A 20000-nucleotide genomic window follows, 5' to 3' on the forward strand; every position below is an offset into this window, starting at 1 on the left:
GCTCATAGAGAATACATTTTTATGTGCTAGGAGAGCAGTGCTAGAGCATCTAGCCACTCCTGAAACCTCATTTTCAATTCCACGAGTAGTAAAATGGGCCACCTCTTTACTCCCTACCTACTTCAGCTTTGCTTCCTGTGGATAAACAAATACAAAATAGTTCTGCTTTGCTCAGACATTTTGGACTTTTAAGGTAAATACCAGATGACCTGTTAGGAAGGGAAGCAGGGCTGATGTGAGGCTTCAGGGAGGGGTGAGGTCTGTGGTGCTGGAGAATGCATATTTAGTGAAATCTCCAGATTTCTGAATGTTAACTTCAATTTTTAACATTCAGATCCTAACAGAACAGTTATGGGGACTGGATCTGGCCCCCCAGGCTGCAGAAGTAAGGCCTCTCCTAGCTATAAAATTCTCGGATTTCCTGAGTTATCTGCTAGAACCTCGTGGCAGAATGAACCAAGCAGGAGTTGGAAATAACGAGCTGCACATCCAGAAGTAGGAAATCAGACTTTCAAACGCAAATACGGGTTTATCATCTTACTGTTCCACGTAGGACTCAAAGAGCAACAGCTATTTAATTTTTATTTGAACCGTGTTTGATTTGACGTGTCAGGTAAAGTTCTGGAAATGGATCTTTTTGCTATTCAACCATGCTTCCACACTTGAAAGTAAATATCACTATAAATATAAACACAGTTAAATATGAAGTAAATTTTAGTTTATTCGATTACTATCTTTGTGAGCTAATAAAGCTTTAAAATAGAAAAAGGAAACAGTTATTCAAAGAAAAGAAAAGTTATTAGAGATGAGCACTGGTTCCAGTTACACCTGTGTCATTACCACCTGTGTGGGAAGGCTGGGGGGCGTGCAATCATGTGTAGCCTGCCGAGCGCTTTAGTTCTCTCTTATAGCCGATCAGTGTCATGAACTTAGTGCCCTCTCTAGGTAAGGCTCAAACCCATGAGTGAATAGGCATGAATCCCATGCTTTACATAGGGAGTGTCTTATAGTTGCTATTGGCAATAACAGTATAAAATTGCTGAGAATCAAAATATTGCTAGCCACAAATACTATTTTTCTCCCCCTGCAGAAATCAAAGTAAGTTTATATATAAGACCTAAAATTACTCTTGCTTTCTCATTACCTCCTCCACCCCACTGCCCCTTTTTCATAGACAACGACCCTTTCTTTTTCTCTTTTTGGCCACACAGCACGGCTCATGGGATCTGAGATCCCTGACCAGGGGTTAAACCCAGCCACAGCAGTGCAAGTGCCGAGTCCCAACCCCTGGACCATCAGGGAGTTCCCTACAACTATCCTTTCTTTTCACTCTACTGTTTCTCTTTCCAGTGGGGTCCCTACAGGAGCCAGTGTGAGCCAGTTCCAACCTAATGTGAAATATTTCTGTTCTCTTCCTAATTATTAAACGCTGTGGGTAAGACCTAGAGTATCTAGTGTTACCCACCGCCCCAGGGAATTACTATTAGACCTGTTACCAACAGCACCTCATCTCCCCCGGGCAACCGGAGCAAATCCCGGCCAGTTCACAGGGACTCATTTTGGGTTATCCATTTTCTCCTTCAGTGACTTCCTGGCCTTAGACTTTTCTCCGGTCATTAGGATAGACTGTCATCATTCAGTCCACGTCTGGGAATCCTATTAACTGTTCCCTCTTCTGCTGTCCAGATTCGCCTCGTCACTTCTGGTGGTACCACCTAATCTGCTGGCTGCTGAGCGCTGCTGGGATCATCTGCATTCTTGTAGCGCACGAACACTATACTGTCGATGTGATCGTTGCTTATTATATCACAACACGGCTCTTCTGGTGGTACCATTCCATGGCCAATGAAAAGGTGAGAGCGGTGAAATTATCCTTGGAGGATTTCTTTTCTTTAAATGCAGCGGACCCCTTTTCACACAGCGGAGTTTCCAGTAGCTTAATGGGAATAACTGCTGTTGCCGCCTAAACGTGTGGTTTAGGTCAATTCACTTAAACTTATATGCTCAACCTTATGAGCTCTCCTTTCACTCTTCCATCTTCCTTGACCCACAGATCTGACCACTGACATATCCTGAAAATTTTTCCTCCCGGAGAGCTAGCTCTCCCACCCACTCTTGAGTCTCCAGTCTTACTGGAATTGCAGGCAGAAGATTTGCCTGAGAACTTCTCTGGTGGTCCAGTGGTTAAGACTCCGCGCTTCCAATGCAGGGGGCACAGGCTTGATCTCTGGTTGGGGAACTAAGGTCGCACATGCCACAGGCACGGCCAAAAAGTAAAAAAAAAAAAAAAAAAAAGATTCGCCTGAGCCACAGAGAGGGAAAGAGTAGAGGGGGTTGGAAGTGTGGCCAGAGTCCTGTCAGAGTTAGGGGAGTGTGGCCAGAGTTAGTAGTGTGGCCAGAGTCCTGTCAGAGTTAGGGGAAAGGAGCAAAGACAAGCATTGCCTTGCGATCCGGATTCTGCTGCTTTCCCTGTTCAGTTACAGCAAATGACAGTTTAATTAAGAAACAAATTAGGATGCAAATTGTGAAAAATATGTCTCATTTTACTTTTTCTCTACCTTTTACAGAACTTGAAGGTCTCTTCACAGACTAATTTCTTGTCTCGAGCATGGTGGTTCCCCATCTTTTATTTTTTTGAGAAAAACGTACAAGGCTCAATTCCTTGCTGCTTCTCCTGGCCACTGTCCTGGCCTCCTGGCTGCTTTAAGTCGTCTTGCAAGAAGTATTCACGGGTTCAGAAGATCGGTGAAGATAATGAAAAATCTACCTGAGGAGCAAAAACAAAGGCATCAGCTCTTAGACCAAAAGAGTTATCGCTGTAACCAAAGGTATAGTTTTGTTTTTGTTTTTATTTTAGGAGAACTGATTGCTAAATGAAGCAGACCAAATTTTGTGCAAATGATTAGAAAGATGAACGAAGTATTACCCTTTGACTGGTTTTTTATTCATCCTGAGAAAGTTATATTCTCCTGCAGCTCTTCATTCATTGGTCACAAGCCCTCAAACTGGGATTTTACTAATGAGCTTGTTAAGGAGATGCCAGAGAACATACTGCTCCTTCCCTCATTCTTTTTCTCCACTAAAGCTCTCTACTTCAGAATTTTTTCAGGAATCTTTTTCCCTCCAAGGTCAAAAGAATTTGTTAATGTTTTAAATAAAAATCTGATATATACGGCCACTGTGTAAATAGAATCACCTAATGTTGAGAGTGATTTTTAGCATTAGGCTTATCAGCGAAGGGGAGATCCATGGGTTGTGAGTGAACTTCAGGTGAACTTTGTTTCTACACTGTCAAAGGGAAGGTCAGGGTCAGGTCTGGGAATATGCGCTGCTGCTACCACCCAATGTACTATATCACTTTCACTTTATTTTTTTTTTTTAACTGATAATTTTATAACTTGAAAAAAAAAGATGAACTAAGTAAATATCCAAGTATTTGACACACCCCACAGATTTTACATGTGCGTAAATATTTCATTTTAAGATCTCTATGACAGATATACAGGAGACATGGGGCTGTTTATGCTAACGAGGAGTCCTGCTGTCCACCTGGTAACTTTGCACCTGTACCCCCAGAGCAGTCAACAGTGTAGCACAGGCTGAACACACATAGCTGTATGAACTGATGCTCATGTCCTTGTGGGGAACAAGCCTGTGTTTCTCTCCCAGGTCACGCCCTGTGTGAGATCTGTTTTAGAGCTGCAGATTGGAACTCAGAAATACAGTTGGTCACATTTCACTGAAATCCATTTCTTCCTAGTGACATTGTGCTTTATGGAAAAACCAAGATGGAATCCAAAAGTTTAATGCATCCTTGCCTTTTAGCAAGAGACTCCGTTTCTTATGTACTGGTCCTAAGGACACATACCACAATTGAGTAATTTTACTTTGACCCTAAAATTATACCACGGTGCTGCACTATCATCTACGGTTGGAATTGGTGTGTTAGTCGGTTACAGCTACTCAATAAAGGGGGATAATAGTTTCTAAAGTTCTTTCAGGTGATGCAAAAAAAAAGAAAAGATGGATTTTTAAAAATCTGACCAGATGTAGTGCATTATTTAATGCTGTTGAATCTTTTAGATAATTCTTGGCTTAATTTCTTTAGACTTCTAGTAACCGTAGGAAAAAATTTAAGGTCACAAAGTCATCAACACTAGTCAGAGAGTGGAGAGGCCAGGGGGGCTGGTAGGAGGCAGTTACATTTATACTGAAGGTGGAAATTTCTCCCCACTTAGAATGAAAAACATCCCTAAATTTGTCATTGTAAACAAGTCGGCCTTGATTCGGTACACAAAATTGACCTTTAAATTGTTGGAGAGAAGCACAATACAGATCTGTTCAGAAGGGTCATCATCCTTTGGTGCTAAAATTCTGTATATGTTTTCAGTATGGCTCCTTCTCTGTGTAAAAAAGAAACACTAAAAGTTGAATTCGAAGACAGAAAGACAGACTAATCTGGTTATTTACAACAAGAATTGAAACCCTAAATATCCTTGGCAGGCTTTGGAATGCAAGAAGTTTTTCTGGTATTTATTATTAAGTAAGTCAGTAAGAAACATATGTGTAGCTTACCTGCTGTGTTTAGCTATATTTCTACATAATTTTCACTTATTTTCATTTGTTAAATATTGACATCTGCGATAAGACAATGTGTTCTACTTGAAAACACTGATTTTAAATTTCTGCTGTCTAATTGTGACGAAAAGTATCTGATATGGAAGCCTGGGTTTTGCTCTCCTAACATTGGTATATTCCTTGAGCCTCGAATTCAAATAAAACAACCTGATATACCTTAGAGCCTTATTCAGCTGCATCTTAGATAACCCACTCTTCTTCAAATTAAGTAAGGAAAGGTGTTTAAGCTTTAAAAATCATGGAGATCCTTGAAAACAGTATAAACCTTGCATTTTAGTCAAATAATCCTGTTTTTTTTTTTTTCCACATAATACCATCACCTTTTAAAGAACTTTAAAAACATCTATGACCCCATTTGTGGACACTACTGCTCCCGTGTTCTTTACATGTATATGTCATAGCTCTCTAATAAATGCTGTGGAAGCATGTGCTATGAAAATAAGGGGGGTGGGGAATATCAAAGTTTCAAGATGGGAAAATAAGAGAAATAACAAAACCCATTTAGGAAAGCAAACTTCAGTTTCAACCCAACATGCCACTTTGGGATATAAAGCATAAACAATTACTAGACTTACTGTGGTGATCATTTCACAATATATACAAGTAAATCATTATGTTGTATACCTAAAATTAATATAATGTTATATGTCGATTATACCTTGATTAAAAAATCATAATTATGAGCTTGCCTTTTGAAACAATAAATTTTTGGAACTCCTTTTCCTTGCTAATCAATCTATAAGATCTTATCCGTTATCCTTGTTTGAAGCTTTTTCTGTGATTAAGTCCTCGGTGCAGTATTTCTATAATAGTTCCTGTAAATGATGCCACATTTTTTTCTAAATTCTTTCAAATGAAAATAAATTCCTTTCAGATTCTATTTTTTTGATCTCCTCCACTAGCTCTGAAAATAAGCCTTCTTACCTACTCGGTTCCACCCAAAGTAATTTAGAATTTGTTATTTAATTTACTGGCATCTTGGGAAACAAGTTTTGCTGTGGAAGGAAGGTGGTTGTGAGTGAGCCCGAGTTTCTAGTCTTGGTTGATGGATGACATTGCAAAGGTTCTTTGCTGTATAGCAGTGCCCCCTTGTGGAAATACCTTATATGACTTGGAACACAAATGCCACTTTTTTTTTTTTTTTTTTTTTTTTTTTGCGGTGCGCGGGCCTCTCACTGTTGTGGCCTCTCCCATTGCGGAGCACAGGCTCCCGACGCGCAGGCTCAGCGGCCGTGGCTCACAGGCCTAGCCGCTCCGCGGCATGTGGGATCTTCCCGGACCGGGGCACGAACACCTGCATCGGCAGGCGGACTCTCAACCACTGCGCCACCAGGGAAGCCCCAAATGCCACTTTTTAAAGTGTATTTTCGTGTTTTGAAAGGCATTTTAAAAATTATTTTTGTCAATAATCTGAAAGCATCATGCAAAAGGATAATTATTTTCAAGGCATTTTAAACCTTTCCCAAAGGGAAAATGTGCTTAGATCACAGGGGGTTGCAATTCTAATCTTTTGTAAGTTTGATCAAAGAAAACTTGCGGACTGTTTTTACCTTTCACCATCACAATCATTAATGTCTCCCTTTATAACTGCGTATTCTTTGTTTACTTTGAAACATCAGGTTGGCTGTCTTTCTTATGTGTTTTTTTTTTTTTTACATGCTAGAACTCATGCAGTTTCTTTTTCAGTCGAGAGTTCACATCTTGTTCCTTGAATATTTTGAACATTTCTTTTAAAATTCTTTTATAAAATTTTTTTGTTTTGCACTGTAAAACTGATTAAAAGTTTAAGCTGGTCTTAACACACTCACTTCTGTAGTGTAAGGAAGTATGAGAAGGAATTTCTTAATAACTGAGTTTACATGGTTAAATCAAGCATATTATAGTTAATATGCCCTGTGTTAAAGGCTTTTCTATTTGTATGTATAGAGTCCTTTTTTTAATGTCATTGTGTTGCAATAATTTAACTCCTTTGACTTACTTGCTAAAAATATTTCTTCTATTTAAGAAGTGCTCTTGACTTCAATACCTAAACACTGAAAATCATGTCAAAAGGTACCCAAAGATAAGTTTTTATACAGATACACACCTTATAAGTTGTGATTTATTTTATGATTCATTTATCTAAATATGTTGTGTTCTGAATGAATCATGAATGAGAATAGTTCTTTATTGTGGAATTATTTAAAACTGTCCTTTAAAAGAAAAAGAAGAAACTATAAACATAAGTTAATCTAGTTGCCAAGTTAGAATTCATTATTTAATTTACCTCCTATGCAATGATTAATGCTGCAAAATGTGTGGTTATGTTAGAGTATATTCACAAAAGAAATATTACAAGGTTTGAGAAGTAGCCAATTACATCTTTGGAAATTTACTGTACTGTTTCAATGTGTTAAGTGCCTTGTTGTAAAGTAAAATTTTAAGTCTAGAATTCATTATTTTCCTGACATATATTTTTCATTATCATATATACTGTATATTATTGTAATAGTTTTATTAAATGCTTAAGTTTTAATTAAATATGTAAATTTCAGAAGCTCTTTTCCCCTACCCACCAGTACCTTAATCATTGGTCTATCATATGGGATTTGAATTCAGGTTCTTTTTTTAAAAGGGGAAAATTATCTTAGTTTAGAAATATGTTTTCCATGCTTGTGCATTTGTGTTTATAAAAACATTTCAGGAGGAATTTAAGAGTGTAACTATAGTTTGTACTTCAAAAAGCCATTTTACATTTACATTTTAAGTGCCTAATTGTTAGTTAAAACTAATTTATGTTTCTATTCTAAAGAGAATATGTCTACTTGGTTTCTAATCTCTTTGGCTTTGCTTAAAAAAATAAAAGAGCAAGGGCCTATACTTTGTATTTACCCAATAAACCACCATGACATCGACAGTCTTTTCAAAATTAGTATTACTGTTTTTTTAATTAATAAAACTGTTTTCTTTAAAGATTTGTAAAAAAATTTAGTTTTAAGTAGTTATTAGAACCACAAGAGGGTTATTTTCTTCAAGCACTGTTTTTTTGTTTTGGTTTTTTTGCTGTATGCGGGCCTCTCACTGTTGTGGCCTCTCTCGTTGCGGAGCACAGGCTCCCAACACGCAGGCTCAGCGGCCATGGCTCACGGGCCCAGCCGCTTCGCGGCATGTGGGATCTTCCCGGACCTTCCCAGACCGGGGCACGAACCCGTGTCCCCTGCATCGGCAGGCGGACCCTCAAACACTGCGCTACCAGGGAAGCCCTAAGCACTGTTTTTTAAATAAGCTGATAACCTTCAAGTAATGGCACACTAAATAAACTGGAATGTGTTATTTTACCCGCCCTTGGATTTAAGGTGAGAAATAATTCACAACAATATAAGGTCACTCGTGGAGAAGGTTAAAGTCAGTAACGAGTTCCATGATTCTCATTCTCATTGTTCACAGAGGAGCAAATATCATTAATTCTTCAAGGAAAGCATTCTCTCTGTCACTCAGTTGTGAAAGATATGTCATCCTCTTCCTTCACAAAGGGGCACCAGGGTATGTCCTCAACCAGACTTTAGTAGTCATTGCAGCAGTAGATGGCTGTAAGTTGTTTTTGGACCCCCTGAGAAAAAATGAAAGCATGACCCTTAAAAGAAACTCAGTGGGATGAGGGGACAAGGATAAGATAATATGGTTCAAAGATCAAGTTGTTGGCTAATCCAAGTTTCTTTGGATTATCTGGAAATGATAGAGGATAAATCACAATAGTCTTTCTGCCACCTCCACCCAGGTCTTGGATGAAAAGCTTGTCCCATCCTCCTGTTTGAAACAATGGCTTGCTGATTTTTCTGGCCAGAGCCTCAAAGGCTGCCCTTATTATCTCCAATGCATTATACAAACCTTGACACATAACATTTCATTTCTTCTAATAAAATATGTAAGAATATCATAGGGACTTCCCTGGTGGCACAGAGGTTAAGAATCTGCCTGTCGTGGCGGGTGGGGGTGGGGGTGGGATGAATTGGGAGATTGGGATTGACATGTATACACTAATATAAAATAGGTAACTAATAAGAACCTGCTGTATAAAAAAATAAAAAATAAAAAAGAATATCAGAAGCATAATCTAGATTACTGACCGACATGTTAGAACAATAGTGGATACTGTGTGTCTATACAATGCGTATTCAGTACAATACGTGGCAGGTTGTAATGAGGCATCTCATTTTACTGTTTTTATGCTTGACATACATTCTTGAATCTTCACAAAACCCCACGAGGTAGGCAAGGAAAGAGTTGGTGACCCCATTTTGTGAGATGAAAGAACTCGGAAGTATTAGGGCTGGAACCTGAATTTTGTTTTCTCTGTTTTGCTACCTTCCTGTGATAATTACTGTGGTCACCATCACTGTTCAGAGGTTTTGCTGTTGTCACTGGTGTTGCTTGTTTTTTAGGGGAGTTTATTCCCTTATCAGCCAGTTAGTTTGTTGAGAGGGCAGCTGGTCGTTGGAACAGGTTCTTTGTCAAATGCTACCGATTTTTCCTGTAATTGGAATTTACTACATTTCAGAGGGGAGAAAAGTCAATTCTTCTAGTGCAAAATGGCCTTGAAAGCACAAGAATCCCCAAGTGTTTGAGCTTTCAACTTTGTTAGAATCAAGCTAACTCGTTGCAAGTATCACTTATAGGATAGTAGGTAATCATGTACCTAAGCCTTACACAAGTTGGCGGGGTGGGGGTGGGGGGACAGACCAAGGTGCATAAGGTTTTATCTCTAAATGTGACTCTCTCAGGGATTATTCCCAAGGGAATGTCAAAAGGCGGGAGAGATACAATGACCCGTTTTCAAAGGATAGCAAAGCTCTGAGGAAATGGAATGGAGTCTTGGGACACACTGTAGTCTGGATTGATTCTGGGCTCCCCAAGGGACCAAAGTGAAGCTATAGGATTCTTTGGTCCTGGTGTGAACTGGTGAGTTCTCTGTGCTAAAAATCTGTCCAACCTGTGCCCTTGCTTCTGATCAAGTTTCTGGGCACGCTTTACTTCAGTTCTTATATCCAAGAAGTTATCTCTTTTTCTTCCTAAGTTCCTTAAATCATGTGTTTATTTGGGTAAAGAAAAAAGAAGCCACTACTCTTGAGAAGCTACCATGGATCAGGCACTGCTCCTTGGTTTCCTCTTGTTTAAAGGCAGGTGAATCTCATTATGCTCTTTTTTACACTTGAGGGAACTCCAGACTCAGATAGCTAAATATAGTACAGGGAGCCCCGCTGGCTGATTGGCACACAATTGCCCAAAGCCCATAGTTTTCCCACCGTATTAATGGGATGGAAGAATCACCTGCCGTGGGAGGAATGCAGGAGAGGAAGAATTGCCTCTTCCAGAAATCTTTGGACAACCAAGTTTTGTGCTGTTGAGAGCAAAGTTATGGAGGGCTTGAGCTTGAGCCTGTAAGATTCTTTGACCCACATTCAGCAGATTTCCTGTCTCCACCTTAACTCTAGTCCTCTCATCTATAAATATGCTCTTTCCTCTTTATATCCTCATGCCCTATTACTGACGTGTGATGAAGGGTGCCCGTCATTCCTCTCCTGTCATCACACACCTGCCCCTGGCAGATGGCAGGGGCTCTGCGTCTGCGAGGAGACTGAGCCCCCAGAGCACACACCCCAGGTCCCCAAGCACACAGGATTTTGCAGGGAGGAAGTGATACTTTTGAACATATTTTGTATTACATCTGGTCAGTTTCCCAGTCCATGGGTTGAAGGGAATGTTTACATTTGACACCAGGGGAAAGACATTTCCCTGATGTCTGCGTGGGTTTAAGCCGTTTTAACAAAATACCATAAACTGGGTGGCTTAAACGAAAACGTTTAATTTCTCACAGTTCTGGAGGTCGGGAAGTCCGAGGCCAGGGTGCCAGCATGGTCGGGTTCTGGTGAGGGCCCTCTTCCTGGTTTCCTCCCCTGTGGGACCGGTGGAGGAGTGAGAGCTCTAGTGTCTTTCTCTTCTTCTAAGGACACTAATCTCATCACCCTCCTGACCTCCTCTAAACCCAATTACCTCCCAAAGACAACCTCCCGTACAATCCCCTGGGGGTTAGGGTTTCAACTAATGGATTTTCACCGGTACACAAACATCATGTAGTCCGCAACACCTGGGTTTTTTTATTTTATACAAATACATCTTTTAAAAGCAAAGTGCACTTTTTTGTGCAAGATCTTAAGCTCTTTGGGTCCCGTGGCTTTTGGTAATCTGTGAGCCTGTCTCTGCAAGGCACTTTCCCACTGCTTCGGTAAATGGTGCCCTCTGTCCCAGTCAGGCTGCTCTCATCCCGGTCCTCTGTGTTGCAGCACCCAGTCCAACCACGTGAGGTGCTTCCCCCAACCAGACTGTCACCTGTGTACCCAGGAAGGCAGTGTGACATGGTGGCCCTGTGCTCTCTGGGTCTGAATCTCGGTTCTTCCAGTGCTGGCTGGATGTGGAAGACGTCAAACAAGTTGCCTAACCTCTGTGCCTCGGTTTCTTTGTCAGTGGGATGGAAATAATCATAGTTCATGTCTCACAGAATTGTTGGGAAGACTAAAGATGTTGTTATAAGATACACATTCGGTTAAGTGTTAGCCAAATTCAGTTAAATATTTTAGGTACCATAGTTCTAGCTCTGAGATTATTTACATATCAATATATCCAGATCTTGCTTGTCCTGATAGTTCAGCTGAAGTCTCATCTCCTGAAAACTTTACCTCACTTCGCTGAATCTGAGATCCTCCCTAAAAGATACATACAAACTAATTGTCAAAATGTGAGATACACTCACTGATGTAAGATTTTAAAAAATATGTCCTGTTAACATACCAAATTTCCTTAAGAGAAGGAATTGTCTTAGTATTCATTCCAGTGTCTAATAAAGTTCTTATCACATATAGCAAATATTTGTTGAATGAGTTTTTTTAAATATCATCTTTTGTGTTTGGAATATTAACAGAATTTATGAGGCTTCGATGAAAAGGAAATTGCCCGTCATGCCTCTAAATAATTTGCTTTAAAATAATTGAAGCACTTATCAAATCATCAGATGTTTATAATTTAAATGTTTCATTAGCCATCATATTATATGTATTTTATGGGATTTTAGCCAAAAATATGGATAGGAAAATAAAGGCTGAAGTGGAAAATCCAAAGACTTTGGACTCAGCCCCTAGGTTTAATTCCTAAGCAAGTTACTTTACCTTTCTGAATCATCATGTCCGTCCCTTCTGTAAAATGAGAGTGAAGAAACCTACCTCCCAATATCATGGTGAGGATTGGAGATAATGTTTAGTAAAGCACTTGATACTACCTGACTCATTAATATATATTCAATCTAATCAGAAAATAAATTCATGGGATTTTAAAACTTTTAAATTTTATTGGAAGGAATTTTAGAATTTTTAAATTGCAAGGATTTAGAATTTTCTACTTAATACAAGATACATATGTTTGTCACACTGTACAAGCTTTTGGATTTCAGTTGAGAACAATGTTGGGTGTTTAAGCTTATGTTTCCAAAGCCTCCACTCTGCCTCTTCCCCACATTTTGTACACTAATCAGATGCATGAATTGTTTTGCTGTATCTCTCCAGAAACATCCAGAAAAATGAGTGATGAATTGCTAGTGTGGAAACAGTTTTTTCTAATGCAGAAGGACAATTCATTCAAAGAGGTAAACTGCGGCTTGCCCTTGACCATTGAGTTAAGGGTGATTATCCCGGTCATAAATAGCTACAGCTGGTCCATCACAGTGGGGTTATCTGTTTGGTGCAATGTTGAACTACCAACAAAGTTACTAGATTTCACCAGAAACTAATCTAGCGAGCTGACTTTTGAATGACCTGCCTATATATTGGGGGAACACCAGAGTTTGGGCAAGTGCCAAAAGGTCTTAAGATTAAAGAGAGTTAAGCTCAAAAGCAGAAAAAGTTGTTAAAGACTGTTTTGGTATACGACAGCCTTTCCAAGAGAAGTGTTGAGAAATCTGCTTCTGGAGCTATTTAAAATGAATTGTCCAAACAGAAAAATTCACAAAAATATGAGAATTAGCCAATATACTCTTTTTTAAAAATTTTATTTAATTTATTTTTGGCTGCATTGGGTCTTTGTTGCTGCGCGCAGGCTTTCTCTAGTTGTGGCGAACGGGGGCTACTCTTTGTTGCGGTACGTGGGCTTCTCATCACGGTGGCTTCTCTTGTTGTGGAGCATGGCCTCTAGTCGCTTGGGCTTCAGTAGCTGTGGCATGCAGGCTCTAGAGCGGAGGCTCAGTAGTTGTGGTTCACGGGCTCCAGAGGGCAGGCTCAGTAGTTGTGGTGCACAGGCTTAGTTGCTCCGCGGCAAGTGGGATCTTCCCAGACCAGGGCTCAAACCCGTGTCCCCTGCATTGGCAGGCGGATTCTTAACCACTGCACCCCCAGGGAAGCCCAACCAATACACTCTTAACTAACGGGTCAAGGAAGAAGTCACAAGGGAGATTTGAAAATACTTTGAGACAAATGACAATGAAAAAAAAAAACACCAAAATGTATGGAATACAGTGGTGCTGAGAGGGAAATTTATAATTATAAATACATACATTACAAAGAAAGATTTCAAATCAATAACCTATCTGTAGTTCTTAAGGAACTGGAGAAAGAGAAGCAAACTACACCCAAAGTTAGCAGATGGAAAAAAATAAAAGTTAAAGTAGATATAGAGAATAGAAAAACAACAGAGAAATCAATGAAGCCAAAAGTTGCTTCTTTGAAAAGACCAACAGAATTGACAAACATTTAGCTAGATTGACTAAGGAAGAAGAGAAAGAAGGCTCAAATTACTAAAGTCAGAATGGAAGTGGGGACATTACTACTTGATTTTATAGAAATAAAGCATTTATAAAAGACTATGAATAATTGTAAGCAGACAGATTGGATAACTTAGATGAAATGGACAAATTTCTAGAAGCACAAAGCCAGCCAGTACTGAATCTTGAAGAAACAGAAAATCTAAATAAACCTTTAATAATGAGAATTGAATTAGCAATCAAAAATCTCCCAACAAAGAATAACCCTGGACCAGATGGCTACACTGGTGAATTCTACCAAATATTTAAAGAATCAACACCAGTCTTTCTCAGTCTCTTCCAGAAAATTGAAGAGAATACTTCCTAACTCATTCTGTGAGGCCAGAATTACCCTGACACCAAAGCCAAACAAAGGCACTATGAGAAAAGAAAACTTCACACCAATATCCGTTATGAATATTGACACAAAAAGAAACAAAATATTAGCAAAACCAAATTCAGCAGCATATTAGAAGGATTATACACCATGACCAAGTGGGATTAATTCCTAGAATGCAAGGATGATTCAATACACGAAAATCAATCAATATAATACACTACTTTAACAGAATGAAGGGGAAAAATAACATGATCATTTCAGTTGATACAGAAAAAGCATTTGACAAAATTTAACACACTTTCATGATAAAAAAAAGAGAAAACCTCAATAAACTAGGAATAAAAGGAAACTACTTCAACATAATAAATGGTATATATGAAAAACCCACTGCTAACATCACACAATGCTTTTCCTCTAAGACCAGGTAAAAGACAAGGATGCCTGCTTTCATCACTTGAGCATAGTATTGGAAGTTCTAGCCAGCATAATAAGACAAGAAAAAGAAAGAGCATCCAAATTGAAAAGGAAGAAGTAAAATTAACTCTGTTCAAAGATGATACGATCTTATATGTAGAAAACCCCAAAGATTCCACACACAAACTATATTTAGCTCAAACAAATGACTTCAGCAAAGTTGCAGGATATAAAGTCAAAAGACAAAAATCAGTCACACTTCTATATACTAACAATGAACAATCTAAAAAGGAAATTTAGAAAACAATTTGATTTACAATAGCATCAAAAAGAAAAAATAGGAATAAATTTATCCAAGGAGGTGAAAGATTTGTATACTAAAAAGTATACAACATTACTGAAAGAAATTAAGGAAGACCTAAATAAATGGGAAGACATTCCATGCTCATGGATCGGAAGACTTAATATTAAGATGATAATACTACACAGAGCAGTCTACAGATTCAATGCAATCTATATTAAAATTTCAATGGTGTTTTTTGCAGAAAAAGAAGAGCCCATCCATAGGTTCATATGAAGTCCCGAGGGACCAAAACAATAGCAAAACTGTAGCCAAATTGTTTGTCCATATAGCCAAATTTGCCAGAATAGCCAAAACAATCTTGAAAGGAGAAATAGTTGGAAACCTCAAACTTTCTGATTTTAAAACTTACTATAAAGTACAATAGTCAAAACACTGGTACTGGCAAAAGGATGAACATACAGACCAATGGAACAGAATGGAGAGCCCAACAATAAACCCTTGCATTTCTGGTCACTTTTTGGCAGAGGTTCCAAGAGCATTCAGCGGGGGAAAAGACAAGTGTTAATAGTCCTAGAAAAACTGGATATCCACATGCAGAAGAATGGAGCTGGACCTTTAGCATATAGCACACACAAAAATTAACTTGAAAAGTGAATCAAGACCTAAATTTAAGAGCTAAAATTATAAAACTCTTAGAACAAAACAGTTCTAAGTGAAAATCTTCAGGACCTTGGATTAGACTGTGTTTTCTTAAGCATGACACCAAAAGCACAGGCAATAAAGGAAAAAAAATTACATAAATTGGACTTAATCAAAATTAAAATCCTTTGTGCATCGAAGAACAATGTCAAGAGAGTGAAAAGACAATCAGAAAATGGGAGAAAGTATTTGCAAATCATAATATATCTGATAAGGGATAAGCATTCAGAATGTATAAAGAACTCCTACAACTCAAAAACAACAAAACACCCCAATTCAAAAATAGGCAAAGGACTTGAATAGACATTTCTTTAAAGAATATATACAAACGGCACATAAATATATACAATGAAAGCACATGAAAGGAATCTCAGCATCATTAGTCATTAGAAAAATGTAAATCAAAGCCACAATGGGATACCACTTCATACTCATTAGGATGGCTACTATGAAAAAATAAAAAGAACAACAAAATAACAAGTGTTGGTAAGGATATAGAGAAATTGGAGCCCTCATCATTGCTGGTAGGAAAGTTAAAACTGGTACAGCTACTGTAGAAAAAGTTTGGTGATTCCTCAAATAGTTGAACATGGGGTTACTATATGATTCAGCATTCCATCCCTAGATAGATACCTGAAAGAACTGAAAGCAGGGGCTCAATCAGATATTCATATACCAATGTTCATCACAGCATTATTCACAAGAGCCAAACGTGGAAACAACCCAAATGTCCATCGACGGATGAATGGATAAACAAAAGGTAGTAGGTGCATACAGATGGCCCCTAACTTACGATGGTTCAATTAAGATTTTTTGACTTTACAATGGTGCGAAAGTGATACGCCTTCAGCAGAAACCATACACTGAATTTTGAATTTTGATCTTTTCCTGGGCTAGCGACATGTTACAGTACTCTCTGGAGACACTGGGCAGCAGGAAGCAGCTGCAGCTCTCAGGCAGCCACGCAATCGCAGGGGTAAGCAACCGATACGTGTACAACCATTCAGTATCAGACAACCTTTCTGCTTTTCACTTTCAGTACAGTAGTCAAAAAATTACATGATTTTGCCCAACTGTAGGCTAATGTAAGTGTTCTGAGCATGTTCAATGTAGGTTAGGCTGAGCTATGATGTTTGGTAGGTTAAGTATATTAAATGCACTTTCGACTTAACAGTGTTTTCAACTTAGGATGGGTTTATGGTTTATCAAGATGTAACCCCATCATAAGGAGAGGAAGATCTATACAATGGAATATTATTCAGCCATAAAAAGGAATGTAATTCTGAGATGTGCTACAACCTGGATGAATCTTTAAAACATTATGCTAAGCAAAATAAGCCAGAACAAATATTGTATGAATCCACTTATATGAGGTATCTAGAATAGGCACTTCAGAGAGACAGAAAGTAGAATAGAAGTTACCAGGGGTTGGGGGAGATAGGGAGTTATTGTTTAATGGGTACAGAGTTTCTGTTTGGGATTGAAAAAGCTCTGGAAATAGATAGTGATGGTAGTTATACATCATTGTGAATGTCCTTAGTGCCACCGAATTGTAAACTAAAAATGGTTAAAATGGTAAATTTTATGTTATGTAAATTTTACCACAATAAATAAAAACAAGCCCCTCCATATTTATTCCAGCATAATTTTAATAGAAATTGGAAATAACCTAGATATTTGTTAACAGAGGATTGGGCTAACATTGTGACATGCCTGCATGGATTTCTTAATAGTCTTGCTTTCACCTCTGCCCCTTTACAGAGCAGCCAAAATGATTCTATTAAAACATCAGCGTTAAATGAGAAGAGTAGGTTAGTGAACTAAATGCATAGTATGATGCCATTTATGGGGCGGCGGGGGAAATCTATATAAGCATAAAAGAAATCTGAGAGGAGATATATCGTACTTTTAACAGAGGTTATCTCCAGGTGGTAGAAAGACAAAGTGCATGCATGCGAGTGTGTGTGTGTGTGTGTGTGTGTGTGTGTGTGTGTGTTGTGTGTACTTTGTTCTATGTAGCAACAGCCTTAGTACCAGTTCTGTTTCTTGGTATTTATCTTACTGAAATAATCCAAAATGTATATATCACATTATTGTTCATAATAGCAAAAAAATTGAAAATAGCCTGTGTTGACAATAGGATATCTGTCAGATAAATTTTGAAATATTCCTAAACAATGAACTAGACTTTTAAAAGTCCAGAAGTCAACAAATAATGGCCTGCAGAATAAGTCCAGCTGTTGTCTTTTTTTTTTTTATAAATAAAGTTTTACTGAAATATGGCCATGACCATTTATTTACATATTGTCTATGGCTACTTTCCTGCTCCCATGGCTCAACTGTACTGTTGTGACAGAGACCAAATTGCTGGCAAACCTAAAATATTTACTATTTGGCCCTTTTTGGAAAAAGTTGCTGAATCCTTGGGCTAGAATATAGTAATTAAAAATGATTTGTGGGAGAAAAACATGGAAAATGTTAATGATACATATATATAATATACATATCCATGGTTATAAATTAAACTATTTATAAAGATTAAAGATACCATAGATATATGTGTAAAACGGCTGGAAGGATACGTACAGAAATGTTATAAATTACTTCTGGGTGGAAAAAAATAAAAAGGTGATTATTATTTCCTCTTTTACAGTTTCTTGCATTTTCAAATTTTCTACAAAAACTATGTATTGCTATTTTTTGAATCAGAATAAAAAATCAACTTTCAAATATCTGATTTGCTTTCCTAAAGGAAAGAGTAGGTCATCTTTCAAAGGTCCAAGCATGCTTACCGCCACCAGGAAGTAAAAACCCTATGCTTTGCTGAGGCAAACAGGTTATACTTTACCTTGTAAATGCACTTTATTTTTTCAGATTGTATTGACTTAAGTATGTTATTAATCAGGGTCCAAGTTCAAGGTCCTGATAATCTACTTAAGAAGGTGAATCTTAGGGACTGGAGGTATTTTAGAATCCTTGTGTTAAGCTCCCTCATTTTACTATGAAGAAAAAGTCGGAAAGGTTAACAACTTGTCCCTGTTAGATCTGGGCAGACTCCCATTTCGTTTCCATGCTGAGTTCTGCAAAATAAATGGAAGTAAATGAGGGAGAAGAAAGGAACATGGATTCCACCAATGCTTCGGCTTACATAAAAATCAAAGTCAGGAGTCTGTAACCATTATGGCCAGGCTAATTAAAGTAAGTGTATGTTTATTTTTTTAGAGGAATGTTACTCTAACCATTTTCCCTTCTATCCCTCTTTATTTACATACTAAACTACTAGTCACTGTTGTTACAATAACAATATATCACATAACTGTTACTGTGGGCATACATTTCACAATAGGTAGCTAAGTCTTCTTACTTCACCATGTCTTTTCCTTCTAAGATATTGGATTTTATTCTATTTTATTTATTTATTTATTATTTTATTTTTATGTATTTATTTTTTTGCGGTACGCAGGCCTCTCACTGCTGTGGCCTCTCCCATTGCGGAGCACAGGCTCCGGACGCGCAGGCTCAGCGGCCATGCGTCACGGGCCTAGCCGCTCCGTGGCATGTGGGATCTTCCCAGACCGGGACACGAACTCGTGTCCCCTGCATCGGCAGGCGGACTCTCAACCACTGCACCACCAGGGAAGTCCTTGGATTTTATTTTTTTAATTTGTTCTACTGAGATAAAATTTACCTTGAGTGAAATGCACAGTTCAGTTTTGACAAATGCGTATGCTCAAGTAACTAACACCCCAATCAAGACATAAAACATTCCCACCACCTGGGAAAAATGTCTCATGTCCCTTCCCAGTCAATCTTGCCCTCTGTCCTGATTTATATCACCATGAGTTAGTTGTGCCTTTCTAGAACTTCTTATAAATGCAGTTCTTCAGTATGTAGCCTTTTGGGTCTCGCTTCTTTACTCAGCATAATGTTTTTTTTGAGAATCATCATGCTGTGGGGTGTATGATAACTTATTCCTTTTCATTGCTGACCAGTCGTCTATTTTACAAATATATCACAGTTTCCTTCCTCCTCCTCTTTTGTTGAAGGACACCTGGATAGTTTCCAGTTTGGGCATTAAACAAAAATTTTCTTCTGATCCTGGAACCTCTTTGTCCAAATAAAAAGTTTTGAGAATTGGATTTTGTTACTTTGGAGATTCTGCCTTCCACCGATATGTTTCAGGGTCCTTCCTCCCTTCATCTCCTCTCCAGGAAAATCATAATACATTCAACTGGAGAAGAATGATATGGGTAATATTGAAGATGGGCAAGTTTATTTGTTCATCACACAAGTCCTAAAGGCTGAATAGAGAAAACAAGTTAATATCCTGGCCAGTCTCACAATCTAATTTTGGAAAGGGCAGGTAAAGCTGCAAGGGGTGAAAAAGTGAGACAATACGGCCAACCCATAGAGTTAAAAGCATTGTCAGGGCCCAAAGGTAATTATTACAATTGCAGCTTGCACTTATCGAGCCTGAGCTAAATGCCAGACATTGCGCTAATTACTCCATCCAGTCTTTACGCTTGATGTAGGCACATTTGTTATCCCAATTTCATGTAGGGTACGTGGACGCTCAGAGAGTACATAAGGAAGTACCTAACACTATATGTAGAAGACACTCAAAGGAGTATATATGAAGCAAATCATAGGAATTTAAAGGAAATGAAGGGATTAATTTTTAAATGGCTAGTGGAGTTGTGCCACTAAATAAATAATTAGCATTTCAACTTTCTCTTCTCATTAGCATTTTGCAAACTCTTCTTAAGCCATAAGCCCTCTCTGTT

General features: G+C 38.3%; 1 protein-coding gene across 13 annotated transcripts in view; it reads left to right on the forward strand.

The window, feature by feature from the left end:
- The window catches only part of SGMS2 (sphingomyelin synthase 2), a 116723-nt gene that overhangs the window by 81305 nt on the left and 15418 nt on the right, over positions 1-20000 (forward strand). For 11 of the 13 annotated variants that reach the window (XM_049708831.1, XM_049708834.1, XM_033427789.2 and 8 more), the window contains 2 exons: positions 1687-1853; positions 2568-7546. In XM_049708831.1, the coding sequence (XP_049564788.1) occupies positions 1687-1853; positions 2568-2771 (371 nt within the window). In that variant the 3' untranslated portion in view covers positions 2772-7546. Of the gene's footprint in view, positions 1-1686; positions 1854-2567; positions 7547-12230; positions 12485-20000 lie in introns of those variants that run through there. The other 2 variants (XR_004483188.2, XR_004483187.2) reach the window with 2 other exon arrangements.

Source organism: Orcinus orca, chromosome 4 (assembly GCF_937001465.1).
Source record: "Orcinus orca chromosome 4, mOrcOrc1.1, whole genome shotgun sequence".
Taxonomy (NCBI): domain Eukaryota; kingdom Metazoa; phylum Chordata; class Mammalia; order Artiodactyla; family Delphinidae; genus Orcinus; species Orcinus orca.